General features: G+C 40.5%; 1 protein-coding gene across 2 annotated transcripts in view; it reads right to left on the bottom strand.

The window, feature by feature from the left end:
* crtc3 (CREB regulated transcription coactivator 3) overlaps nucleotides 1-11,516 on the bottom strand; it is a 102,735-nt gene extending 91,219 nt beyond the window's left edge. For both annotated transcript variants that reach the window (XM_060911645.1, XM_060911647.1), the window contains exon 1: nucleotides 9,988-11,516. In XM_060911645.1, the coding sequence (XP_060767628.1) occupies nucleotides 9,988-10,122 (135 nt within the window). In that variant the 5' untranslated portion in view covers nucleotides 10,123-11,516. The remainder of the gene's footprint in view (nucleotides 1-9,987) is intronic.
* Between the last annotated feature and the right edge of the window lie 3,399 nt (nucleotides 11,517-14,915).

Raw genomic sequence — 14,915 nt, 5'->3', positions numbered from 1 at the left:
AGAGAGAGAGAGAGAGAGAGAGAGATAGATAGATAGATAGATAGATAGATAGATAGACAGACATACTTGCATTTATTACTATTGTAATTAATACACAACCTCTATTTAGAGCAGACCTGGGCATTTTCCGGCCCGCGGGCCGCATCCGGCCCTTTGGTTCATTCTGACCGGCCCGCGTAAGGTTAATTAGAAATTACAAAATAAACGTATTTTCTAATTTTACCTCATGCATGGACTGAATGTGCATTGCTCTTATTTTGAAGTTGTGTTCAACAAAAACACAATACGTGCGACATGAACATGACATGAAATCCCACGAAACCTAATCCCGCGATAACTACTTCCGTAATTTGTCCAGACCAACCACAAACTTGTACGTCATCTTCAAACGGTCCAGCCAATCACATAGTGCGACGTCACCAGCAGGCGCCGGAGCCGATCTGTAGATCTGATTCCTACTTTTTGGTGAATAATCTCATTATTTTTACAAAATATTACATACACAAGTGTCGATATGCCAAATCCCCCCCTTCATGGCCTGCTCTTAAGAATGAACTGTCCTTGTTACAACAATGTCTGAAATATATAAACAATCCCCATGCAAATATACTGCACACATTCAGAGCACAAGTTAACCTTTCATAAACCCCTTTTGTTTTCCATTTTACATATATTGTATATATGTATTTGATAAGTTTTCTTTTTAGATTATATTTTCAGAGGAGGTGTGATTTTATGTTGTAATATAAAATAATTCTGTTTGTTTGAATTTAATAAAAAAAAAGATCTGACTCCTACACCGAATCAACTGATGATCATCTGTCAGCTGTGCTTCGCATCTCCACCTCAGACATTCAGCCTGACTCTGATGCACTCGTTAAAGACCAACAGAGACGAGATTTCTCTCACTGAACAAATAAAGAACTGAAAAACACCAAATGAGGTGATTAGACTACAAATGTGGGCATCATTATTATAATATGATGTATCTTGCTTGATATTTGGAGTAGAAAGACAATATTGTGATGTCTTTATTGTGTTTTGGGGTGAACGTGACTGAAAAAAAAAAAAGGTACAAACGTTCACATTTTGTTAACCATTGTTTTGGGAAATTTGATTGAATAAATGACATTTTTTGGAAGGCAACCTCGTTTTTTCCATACTCTTACCAGTCTTAGCAGCTTGTAAAAACAATGTTATTTACTGCTTTATATAAAGAAATACAATTAATATTATGCAGAATTTAGTTCAGCCTTTTGGTCCGGCCCTCCACAAAATTTTCTGTTTCTCATGTGGCCCTATGGAAAAAATAATTGCCCACCCCTGATCTAGAGACTAGTATAATTCTTGATTCCACCCATTAAAAAGCTTCATCATGGTTTGACCTCCAGCAGGGACAAGGTCAATTCGCGGTAATTTTTTCTTGTGTGTCAAACCATTTTCTTTAGACCTCAATTACAGTACCAGTCTAATGTTTGGACACCCCTACTCATCACTTTTCTGTATTGTGACATCATAGAACAACACTGAAGACATCAAAACTATGAAATTACATCTATGGAATTATGCAGTAAACAAAAAAAAAGTGCTACTTTGGCACTATTGGCATTATCGTAACCAGCTTCATGAGGTAGTCACCTGGAACGCTTTTCAATTAACCGCTATGCCTTGTCAAAAGGTAATTAGTGCAATTTCTTGCCTTCTTAAAGTGCATATCACAGGTAAATTCAGGAGCAAGATCAATGCAATTCTCCTATTTTATATTAAACTTTGGTCAAATATCTGTCACATTCTGCATTCTCTGCAATTTTTTTTTACCTTGCGCAATACCAGAAAAATTCAGTTGAAATCAAGCCATTTGAGGCGAATTGGTTCGCCTCTGAAAAAACTTGGCGTCTGGATTTCCCAGCAAACATTGATTTTCGTGACGTCGCGTGCGGGACGCCTCCCTCTGAATCCTACGTCAGCGCTGGTTTGTTTATGAGAAAACGACCTGGTGGTTTTCTGCAAATTTCTTCAACGTTATCGCGTAATTATTAAAATGGTTAACAGATGTATCGTAGGATGGTGTAGCAACACCAATCTTGATGGGATTAGTACTCATCGTTTCCCAAAAGACCGGACAATGAGAGAGAAATGGGAGCGCTTGGGCTACACAGACTGTGCACTGAAACCGCGCAAAGCTCGCGCAGCCTGCTCGCGCTTCCGCAGGTAACGTCACGATTCTGGCTCCAGACTCCCTTGGGATTTTTCCAGACGCGTTTTGTTATGTTATTTTATTTTTTTCTGCTGTAGACAGATGGCCTTGTGCAAAATTACCCTTCTGGATGAGTGTGTAAAGGGACATACTTGCATATAAAAAACCCCGAAATTGGTCCAGAATATGCCCTTTAATGTGTTTGAGATCAAACAGTAAATAATAAAAATACAGTAAATAGCCCTATTCCACAACTGTATCAAGAACCGCTCAACTAAAGGGGTGTTCACACGGCAACTTTTACTCCGGTGTAGCACCGGGGCTGCCCCGGTAGAGCGTTCACACGGTACAAAGTTATACCGGTGTAGCCCCTGAAAGCTGCTTAAACCGGTGCAAATCTAACCCTGCTCGGGAGGTGGTTTAAGAAATTTACTCCGGAGTAAATGCTAGTTTGCGGGGCAGCACCGATATAAAATGGGACGTCTGAACGCTACAGGGGTCGACTCGCTACGCGTGAGGAGAGTTGATTACATACGGGCATTGCATAACTTGCATCCTGGTATTTTGCGCTTCCAAAATGGCGAATATCAACAACAACAGAACTGCGTGTCTTCCAGTGTTGCCAGATTTGGCAGTTTTAAGTGCATTTTGACGAATTCGAACATATTTTGGGATGGAAAACGTCAGCAATATCTGGCAACACTGGTGTCTTCATCCACGTTGTTTTCCCGGCGCTTGGTGATGCCATGACAACCGGGAAAAAGAAGTACATTTTCACGCATGCGCATATTTCATTTCCGCATTATTACTATCGGAAATGATAATAATGATAGGAAATGATAGTAATAAAAGGAAATATCAAAACTTTATTACTATCAAAGGAAATGATAGTAATAAAGTTTTTGCTACTATAACACGGTCGCAGAAACTGCCGTGTGACCGCAAGTGGGGCTGCACCGGTGCTAACACGCTTCTCTCTAGTAAGCAGGGTTGTGACGTGTGAACGCTGCGCAAAATTTACACCGGTGTAAGATATATCGCAACAAAATGCATCGGTGCAGCATCGATGCAAATATGTGCCGTGTGAACACCCTAAGTGACTTTTAATGAATAACAATAAGAAAAAAACTATGAATTAGAAGCTGTGTCCAAACTTTTGACTGGTACTGTATATAGCGCTGGATGGAGGACACTGAATTCACTTCTGTAATTTCTCTCCATATTTAGACCTCTTCAGATGCTCCGACTCTGCTGGATACACTACTAAATAATATTTTTTTATTCTCACAGACATGAGTCAAAAGTATTTCAACTTCTTCCTAAGAGAAATTTGTCTTTGGCTGTTTAGTATCCATTTTGGGCTTTCTACATCGTTTTGAGGGCACCATCAAACGCAAATCAGCTCTGGTATATACACTCACATGGTAATTCCCAGGTGATTCCCATTTATCAATACACACACACACACACACACACACGAATACAACGAACATCAGATCATTTACAAAACTTTTGTAAACCTGGAAAATTTGGAACAAGACGACACGGCCATCACTATCCCCCGCCACGAGCATTTTATGAAGACCTCTCAACACTTACGCCCTTATAAGCCCATTGCTTTAATACTGACTTATGATGTCGTAAATGCTAGGACACCTTCGTAAAATGCTACCCAGCGTTTTTCAGTAGTATGAGCATGCAAAGTTGATGATCATTGATGTAGCTTATGTAGTTTCTGAGAAAACTTGTCCAGATTGAGTCCACCTGTACAAAATCCAATAATGAAAATCAAGGGCCGTAACTCTGAAAATAATAATTTATCGTAAATGATTTTCGAACTCAACGTCGATCGTGAATAGTAATATGAGCACACAAAGTTTCACTGATGTAACTTACGTAGTTTGAGAAAACTTGTCCAGATTGAAACGGACCGATGGGCTCCATTCCTATATCCCCCTGCGCACTTCATGGAGGGGGATAATAATAAGTTTTTGGTTTGATTTGGCTTGCACAGACATTATGACTGTTGAATGAGGCTCAATGTTGGTTTCTTTACATTTCAGGAAGAAAACACAATAAGTCGAATAACAAACAGAAAACAGTCTAGCAGATCCCATGAAAAGTTGTTGCTATGATCTAACTGGATCCAAAGCCCGCGGTGCCATAAAGCCACACCATTCACCACACAAAGCCATGCAGAGAATCAGAGGTGGAAACCCAGGACGGAGTTAAGCAGACATGCATCTGAAGGCAGAAGAGTCCAACACTCGAGCTCGAGTCTGTCAGCTTACTGTCATAACCGACAATCAGTAACCATTCAATCATACAAACCACTGACTAATATCAGGCAGTATAGTAGTATGCCTATTCTCGGAGTAACTTTTCAGAATAACTGTAAATTCAGTGTTCACGTTAAGGAAAAGCTGTATGAAGCTAACAAATGCCTATTTGTAATTAGAAGACTGTGCAATGAAGGTTATACGCAAGATGAAGTCGATCATCTCTTTAATGTGATCGTTCTCCCGAAAATATTGTACAGCCTTCCAGTTTACGCTGCTAGAGCTTCAGATCTTACCAGCGTCCAATGCATTTTTTAAAAATGCTACAAGAGACGCTATACATCAACTAGTTTTAATTAGAGCTTTCGGAGAACTGTGACTACCACCTTTTTAATAAAATTTAAAAAAAAATAGAGACAATCCTTTACATAGCTTCCTCGCTATTTATAAAGAAACATCTGAGTGTCTGAGAAATAGAACCTGTATAAGACCTAAGATAAACACTGAGCGTTTTAAGGATAGTTTTTTTAATAGGTTAATATCTCATCATCTCTAGCCGCTTTATCCTGTTCCACAGGGTCGCAGGCAAGCTGGAGCCTATCCCAACTGACTACGGGTGAAAGGCGGGGTACACCCTGGACAAGTCACCAGGTCATCACAGGGCTGACACATAGACACAGACAACCATTCACACTCACATTCACACCTACGGTCAATTTAGAGTCACCAGTTAACCTAACCTGCATGTCTTTGGACTGTGGGGGAAACCGGAGCACCCGGAGGAAACCCATGCGGACACGGGGAGAACATGCAAACTCCGCACAGAAAGGCCTTCGCCGGCCACGGGGCTCGAACCCGGACCTTCTTGCTGTGAGGCGACAGCGCTAACCACTACACCACCGTGCCGCCCCATTATTATTATTATTACCACGGACTATACACTTTTAAAGTCTCTGTTCATCCCTAATGCAAAAAGCACACGTTTAATAAACATTCCTGTCCTACACAGCGAAGAGGTGCAATTAATAAACGTAATTAACTAAAATGTTAAACAACTGTGTGTACATGAGATGAAAAGCAAACCACAATCAATTCCCTTTCTGCACTAATGCTGTCAATGAAAGTGTCAACACTGAGTCATATTTACAGGCATTCAGACCAATAATTTAAAAAAAAAAAAAAAAAAAAGCCACAAGCCCACATTTGAGTGAAAAAAAGACTATTTAGTAAAGAAAGGAACCCTTTATAAAAGCACAATCATCCCAGAGTCTTAAACAGCTCCTCTGCCTGCGCTGTTACATCATAACTGTGAAATACATCATGACTGAACATTTATGAAAGAAAATGTTAATTACAGCCCAAAGGGCTTTCTAAGGTCTTTGATGTTTTCTGATTTGATGATTCAACCACTGATTGATTGACTGATTCGTCCCTTTAAGAACATCACGGAGGACGGAAACGTAGCGAATGAACTAAAGCACGTCAGATGGGGCTTGATGCATAACGGTATGATGGAGAAACCTGCGTATCTGTAAAGACCGAACTATCAATGACGAGTGGTGGTGATAGTAGAAAGGAGTGTGAAAATCTAATATCTATAAACAGCTCGACAATAAAACTATTCGTGTTAAGCAACACATTATATCACAAGGTTTCACTGACGGCATAATAAAAATGACGTGGTGTACAGGAGCTTCACCCCGATGGCCCATTTATACCAGCCATCCCTGAGAATGACCATCCCCGTAGTGTTAAAGTGCCATTCCACCATTGGATGTATTCTTTGGCATAAAATACAATATATTTTATGACAACATGACTAGACAGAGAAATCTTTTAGCTTCAAAATGATATATCAAACATAATTTTTTGACAACGACAAGTATATTAATTTTGCGACCAAAGTCACCTACCCTTTTAATTTCCGCGCGGTAGTGAAACGTGATGTCATCGGCAGGTTCCCCTTCTTGTGTACCATGTGTCGGTCTATTTTTAGACCAGGAAACCCCCAAAGTGAGAGAGTCATTTCTCCTCGTATATGGGGGCCAAAAAAATTGCGAAAAATTGAGTTAATCTTTCAGTTAGCTAGATTTATTGGTATTAGCTAGATTTATTGGTATTATTTTTATCGCATTCTATCCGCCATTGCTGATAATATGTGCCACGTCACACGTCACGTGGTACACAAGAAGGGGAACCTGCCGATGACATCACGCGCGGAAATTAAAAGGGTAGGTGACTTTGGTCGCAAAATTAATATACTTGTCGTTGTCAAAAAATTATGTTTGATATATCATTTTGAAGGCGGCACGGTGGCGTAGTGGTTAGCGCTGTCGCCTCACAGCAAGAAGGTCCGGGTTCGAGACCCGTGGCCGGCGAGGGCCTTTCTGTGTGGAGTTTGCATGTTCTCCCCGTGTCCGCGTGGGTTTCCTCCGGGTGCTCCGGTTTCCCCCACAGTCCAAAGACATGCAGGTTAGGTTAACTGGTGACTCTAAATTGAGCGTAGGTGTGAATGTGAGTGTGAATGGTTGTCTGTGTCTATGTGTCAGCCCTGTGATGACCTGGCGACTTGTCCAGGGTGTACCCCGCCTTTCGCCCGTAGTCAGCTGGGATAGGCTCCAGCTTGCCTGCGACCCTGTAGAACAGGATAAAGCGGCTAGAGATAATGAGATGAGATAATTTTGAAGCTAAAAGATTTCTCTATCTAGTGATACCATTTATATACATGTTGTTAAAATATATTGTATTTTATGCCAAAGAATACATCCAATGGTGGAATGGCACTTTAAGCTAAAAGAAAGGACAGGAAGCAGTTTAGGAAGAGATGTTAAAAGGAAGTTAGTTCAAGGTGTGACGTGTGCAGAGTGGGGTGTGGGGAGAGTGTGTGAGTAATCCTCCTTCCTTAAAATGGAAAAAAGCCTGCTAGTTTAATTGTGACATTATAAAAAGCAGCTTCATTTCGTTTATAAAAGATCTGAAGGGAATATGGGGTAATGTTAATAGCATCCATTGTGAGTGGCTGGGAGTCCAAACCAATTGGGTGACAGAGAGGGCTGAAACTAAAGAGGCGAACAGATGCACTGCTGAAGCAATAAATGAGCATTATCATGCAGATCTTACAGAGCTACAGTCATTTCCTCTAAGAACCAGGCTACGCCAGTACAGGTGATGAAGCACTGCTTCACGACGCACCAATACACAGAGAAGACGTTATAAACAAATCAACTGCATGGTTTACATCCATCAACAACTGATCAGGAGTGTGTGGCGAGTCTACACCCTCATGTAAGGAAGCCTGTTTCAGACCACTTGGGGAGAAAAATGCAGTCACACAGTAAGTCATAAAAATGAGAAAATATCTTATAATTATGAGATGCAAGGTCATAATTCAGACTTGTCATAATAATGACTTGCTATTTTGAGAAAATGTTCTCATCTTTATAAAATTATGACTTATATAATTCATCATCATGAGATAGGATCTTATTACTATTATTATTATGAGATACTAAGTCATGAGGTAGGATTTCACCATTCTGAGATACCAAGTCAAGGTTATGAGATACTAAGTCATCAGATAGTAAGTCATTATTATTTATGAGATAGTATCTCATTATTATAAAGGTACTAAATCATTATTGTGAGACATAGGTAGGATTTCATTATTATGAGATACTAAGTCATAATGAGATACTAAGTCATGAGATAGTACGTCATTATTATGAGACAGTATCATTATTTTAACGTACTAAGTCATTATTGTGAGATAGTAAATCATGAAATACTATTTCACAATAATGACTTAGTAAGTCATAAGGTAGGATTTCATTATTATGAGACAGTAAGTCATAATGATGAGATACTAAGTTGTGAGATACCAAGTCATTATTATGAGATAGTATCTCATTATAAGAATGTACTAAGCCATTATTGTGAGCTTGTAAGTCATAAGGTAGGATTTCAGTATTACGAGATACTAAGTTATTATTATGAGATAGTAAGTCATAATTGAGATACTAAGTCGTGAGATACCAAGTCATTATTATGAGATAGTATCTCATTATAAGAACGTACCAAGTCATTATTGTGAGATAGTAAGTCATTATTGTCAGATAGTAAGTCATAAGGTAGGATTTCATTATTATGAGATACTAAGTTATTATTATGAGATAGTACATCATAATTCTGAGACAGTCATTATTGTGAGAAAGTAAGTCATTATTATGAGATACTAAGTTCTTATTATGAGATAGTAAGTCATCATTGAGATACCAAGTCATAATTATAAGATACTAAGTCGTGAGATATCAAGTCATTATTAGTATAGGTAATCGTATGGGGCTGAGTAAAATTAAGGATTAATTTCATGAGTGATTTCAAAGTTTTGAAATTGCCCGAGTCGCGAAGCGACGAGGACAATTTCAAAACTTTGAAATCATGAATGAAATTGATCTTTAATTTTATGAGGAACCATACAAGTACTTGTTTATAATATATAGGGCCAAATTCATACTTCGGAAGCCATTCAAGTTCACAACATTTGTCATTCACGTTTTCTGAACCAATCAGGGCGCGAGACTATCTTGCACATTTGAAGCGTCTTTCATCATGACACAAGGATTTTGAAAGTGGTTTACAAAATTTTATTGGAACTTCTTTACAAAAGCATTCATATGCCACTAGAGAGTTGTTTACTTGTCTTTCTGCGGCCCGTTTCTTAAACACGAAAAGCCAAAAATTGGTCCTTTTTTTTGTTGGTATTTTCATTTTCGCTTGCAGCTTTCAATTGGTTTATCATTTCTTCGTCAAATATAGCGAAACGCGGCATTGCTGAGTCAGCAGAGTCAGCCATTTTGTTGACAAAATTTGCTAATTTTTCTAACTGTAACCAAGCAACGAAATAGCCAATAGCATTTCAGAAATACGGCCCCGTGTTAAGGAAAAAAAGCCCTCCTCGATTGACCAATCAGAATTGAGTAATTTGGCCCTATGTATTATAATGATATAATATCTCATTATAAGAACGTGCCAAGTCATTATTGTGAGCTCGTAAGTCATAAGGTAGGATTCCATCATTATGAGACACTAAGGCATTATTACGAGAGAGTACGTCATTATTGTGAGAAAGTCAGTCATTATTATGAGATACTAAGTTATGAGGTAGAATTTTGTAATGATGAGACAGTAATTATTATAAGACCTGATGTCATAATTATGAGAACCCTTCTAATTATTATTTTGGTGTAAACAGGCTTCTGTACTCATGTCTTTGTGAATGTAGAGAACTGGTGAAAACTCTTTTGAAAAACAATCACTGAAACACGTCATTACGGTAAATTCTGACTCCTGACAGCTCAGTACTCAGGTGTCACAAGCGAACTCTCAGCACTGACACACGATTAAATGCGCTGGAGTTGGTTTACCACGAACACACACACACACTGCAGCTCAGTTTTCTCTTGAAGATCATAAAGGATGAAGCCATATTCCCAGATTTTGCCTCTACTTTACCCTTGAGACGGTGAGGTCCGTCATGAGCTGCTCGAAGGCCCGGGTCTCCTCCGCTTGTTTCTGGTTATGCAGCGCGATCTTCTCGCTGAACTTCCTCGGGTTAGAGGAGCTACTCGAGCCCGGGGACCCGGACATCGTCAAGGCCGCAAGAGTTTAGAGACCGACTTCACAGCAAAAACAAATGTCCACTGGCTCTGTGCTTGCAGTTAAATGTCAGATATGTTTCAGCTGTCCTCCCATGGTTGACATTCCTCTAGTCTCGAGATGAAAATCATTTTTAATAATTAATAAATAAATACATAAATAAATAAATATTGCAGAGCTGTCAAACTCAGTCCGCGAGTCGAAGGGGGAACAAAAAAGTGTCTAAACTAAAAAGGACAATATTATTATCATTTAAAAAAATATTTATATATATATATATATATATATATAGGCGTGAAAATAAGGAATATTATATTATGAGTATATAACTTTTTACTCACTGTCCTGATTCGTTAGCCGGTTTAGCCGCGCTAGCTACACAACATTAGCTTGGTAGCTAACGCTAGCTCGTATCTGCATTACCTCTCTCTCTCTCTCTGCAGCTGTCAAGGTTGTTGTTTTTTTTTTTTTCAAATATACCTGAAGTTGTATATTTATGAACTGGTAATAAATGGGCGATAATAATAATGCAAGTATTTTACCTGACGCTTAGCTTAGCTTAGCTCAATAGCAACTTTTCTAGCTCGCAAGCTACTGTAAGCCTGGGCTAGTTCGCGAAATAGCCAACTTGATAACTACAAATTGACATTTCAGGTAAACGCTCCAGGCAGGAAAGTTGTCAAAAAAGTGTATCTTGGACAAACTGTTTGTGAATTAAAATGCTTTCGAGTAACTCTTGTGAACTGTTCAGTTAGCTTCTTTGCTAGCCAGCTAATGTAGCCGAGAGTGAAGTGTGTGTGTGAGGTAAAGCTAACAGAGCTAGCAGCAGCCCGCACCGAGGCAGCTCTCAGTGATCACAATTCAACTCCTTCCTTCTTGTAGATGTCCAAGTTATTATGCAAGTAAGTCAAAGCACTGTAACCACCGAGGCACAGCAATATATCCACCCGAAACTAGCAAAATACAAACGAAAAGTTTGTTTTTGTTTTCGTGCATTGGCAACTGTAAACTTTTCCGAAATTTCAACAAGTGGTCTGAGCAGTCGTCCTGGAGCTGAGCCTTGTTACGCATTCACAAGTCATCAGATGAACAAAGCCAAACTTGACCTCGCTGCTGAATTCAAGACAACAATCACAGACGCTGAATCTGCTCCGACAGTCCGATCGATCGCTGCTGTCATCCGACAGTGAAAAAACAAACAAAACACTCAAGTGTCAGATTGTCAAATCCTGGCGATCATCTGAAAAGTCTCCTCGATCATGACCGGCATGTAAACATCCATCCGGACTGGAATTTATCTGCCGCAGCTCCACTTCCACACCGCGCTTGTTTAGTTTTACTCCGATGCTTGAAAACAGCAGGAAAAAATACACACAGGCTCGCTTCAAAACTCTAAGTCAAATTTTTAAAACTTTGTCCACAAGACGGCAGTAGAGTTCCCTTAAAGAGACAGTGCTACTAATCGTTATCGTAATACGCAGGGCCAAATAACTCAATTCTGATTGGTCAATCAAGGAGGGCTTTTTTTTTCCGTAACACTGAACAAAATGGCTGACTCATGGCGGCACAGTGGTGTAGTGGTTAGCGCTGTCGCCTACCACTACAGTGGTTAACTGGTGACTCTAAGGCCAAGTTTACATTTGACCGTATCTGTCTCGTTTTCTTCGCGGATGCACTGTCCGTTTACATTAAACCACCTGGAAACGGGAATCCGCCAGGGTCCACGTATTCAATCCAGATCGTGTCTGGTCCGGTGCTGTGTAAACATTGAGAATACGCGGATACGCTGTGCTGAGCTCTAGCTGGCGTCGTCATTGGACAACGTCACTGTGACATCCACCTTCCTGATTCGCTGGCGTTGGTCATGTGACGCGACTGCTGAAAAACGGCGCGGACTTCCGCCTTGTATCACCTTTCATTAAAGAGTATAAAAGTATGAAAATACTGCAAATACTGATGCAAATACTGCCTATTGTGTAGTTATGATTGTCTTTAGGCTTGCCATCCTTCCACTTGCAAGTGGTAAGTAACGCGCATGCCCGATATGCACTGGGATCACACACACAGCAGCTCAGTCCCGAATCACTGCTCGTGCGCTCCACTCGCGCGCTCTGTGAGCTGCGCAGGGCCAGAGTGCGCACCCTCCAGAGGGCACTCGCTGTTCAGGGCGGAGTGATTTGGAGCGCAGGATGCCTGCGGAGCCGAGCGTATCCGTGTATTGGCGTTGCTGTGTGCAAGCGAATCGTTTTAAAAACGTTAATCTGATGATCCGCTGATACGGTCTAATGTAAACCCCACCTCAATTGACCGTAGGTGTGAATGTGAGTGTGAATGGTTGTCTGTGTCTATGTGTCAGCCCTGTGATGACCTGGCGACTTGTCCAGGGTGTACCCCGCCTTTCGCCCGTAGTCAGCTGGGATAGGCTCTAGCTTGCCTGCGACCCTGTAGAACAGGATAAAGTGGCTACAGATAATGAGACGAGATGAGACAATGGCTGACTCTGCAATGCCGCGTTTCGCTATATTTGATGAAGAAATATCATCTCATCTCATCTCATTATCTGTAGCCGCTTTATCCTGTTCTACAGGGTCGCAGGCAAGCTGGAGCCTATCCCAGCTGACTACGGGCGAAAGGCGGGGTACACCCTGGACAAGTCGCCAGGTCATCACAGGGCTGACACATAGACACAGACAACCATTCACACTCACATTCACACCTACGGTCAATTTAGAGTCACCAGTTAACCTAACCTGCATGTCTTTGGACTGTGGGGGAAACCGGAGCACCCGGAGGAAACCCACGCGGACACGGGGAGAACATGCAAACTCCGCACAGAAAGGCCCTCGCCGGCCACGGGGCTCGAACCCGAACCTTCTTGCTGTGAGGCGACAGCGCTAACCACTACACCACCGTGCCGCCTGATGAAGAAATGATAAACCAATTGAAAGCTGCAGGCGAAAATGAAAATACCAAAAAAGTACCAATTTTTAGCTTTCCGTGTTTAAGAAATGGGCCGCAGAAAGACAAATAAATGACTCTCTAGTGGCATATGAATGCTGTGAGTTAGACAAGGTGCTGTCGCAGTTTTATGCAGAAGTGAGGAAAGGAAATGGGGAAAACTACAAACCAGACTCTCTTAAAGTGCATATCACGGGTATATTTAGAAGCAAGATCAATGTAATTCTCCTATTTTATATTAAACTTTGGTCAAATATCTGTCACATTTTGCATTTTGTGCAATTTTTTTTACCTTGCGCAATACCAGAAAAATTCAGTTGAAATCAAGCCATTTGAGGTGAATTGGTCCGCCTCTGAAAAAACTTGGCATTTGGATTTCCCGGGAAACATTGATTTTCGTGACATCGCGTGCGGGACTCCTCCCTCTGAATCCTACGTCAGCGCTGGTTTGTTTATGAGAAAACGACCTGGTGGTTTTCTGCAAATTTCTTCAACGTTATCACGTAATTATTAAAATGGTTAACAGATGTATCGTAGGAGGGTGTAGCAACACCAATCATGACGAGATTAGTACTCATCGTTTCCCAAAAGACGGGACAATGAGAGAGAAACGGGAGCGCTTGGGCTACACAGGCTGTGCACTGAAACCACGCAAAGCTCGCGCAGCCTGCTGGCGCTTCCGCAGATAACGTCACGATTCTCGCTCCAGACTCCCTTGGGATTTTTCCAGACGTGTTTTTTTATTTTATTTTTTTCTGCTGTAGACAGATGGCCTTGTGCAAAATTACCTTTCTGGGTGAGTGCAAAGGGACATACTTTCATATAAAAAAACCTGAAATTGGTCCAGAATATGCCCTTTAACACGGGGCCATATTTCTGAAATGCTATTGGCTAGTTCGTTGCTTGGTTACAGTTAGAAAAATTAGCAAATTTTGTCAACAAAATGGCTGACTCTGCTGACTCAGCAATGCCGCGTTTCGCTATATTTGACGAAGAAATGATAAACCAATTGAAAGCTGCAGGCGAAAATGAAAATACCAAAAAAAAAGTACCAATTTTTGGCTTTCCGTGTTTAAGAAATGGGCCGCAGAAAGACAAATCAGAGCAATTCCAGCGTTATGGACGTGACACTTGAACTCAAAATGGCAACAAATGACCCAGTGCATGTTTTATTGTCTCCCAGTATTTAAACAGGTGTTGCATATTTTAAGGCTGTACCATACTGGAGAAGTGATAGAACAAGAACAATTCCCATAGTACATCTAGGGCATGCCAGAAAACGCCAATAAAAGATGCGTTATGGATGTGACAGAAAAAGTATCACTTTTCTTGGGTGACTGTACATTTTTATCAAACTCTGTGAAATTGTAAACCTAATGTCGAAATGGAGATATCAATTTGATAGAGGGGTCCAAGGTGAATATTAAAAAATCTTTGTTTAAAATATTTTGTATTTCATGCAGAGTTTCGGAAGGAAAAGTCAGCGTTATGGATGTGACGAAATTCCGTTATAGATGTGACGCGTCTGAAATAGACATGGCATATGTTTAGAAAATCAGCAATTTAACCACCATAACCCTTTGAAAAACTCTCTAAATATCAGCTAAAACTATCAAAGTTCTTAAATAATATTTAGGATGGCTATTGTTTTGCTGTTTTGTGGATTTTTGCATACATTTCTGTGGCTTGTGGCAATAATATAGAATTGTACATGATCAAAGTTGATTTTAGCTTGGGTTTTACATTATAAGAAAGAAAGACTGACAGTGACATATTAGGTTGGTTACAAATTGGTTCAACTTATTCACATCTGTAAAATACAGGCC

The sequence above is a fragment of the Neoarius graeffei genome, chromosome 27, assembly GCF_027579695.1.
Source record: "Neoarius graeffei isolate fNeoGra1 chromosome 27, fNeoGra1.pri, whole genome shotgun sequence".
NCBI lineage: Eukaryota > Metazoa > Chordata > Actinopteri > Siluriformes > Ariidae > Neoarius > Neoarius graeffei.
This window is presented reverse-complemented; position numbering and strand designations above follow the sequence as displayed.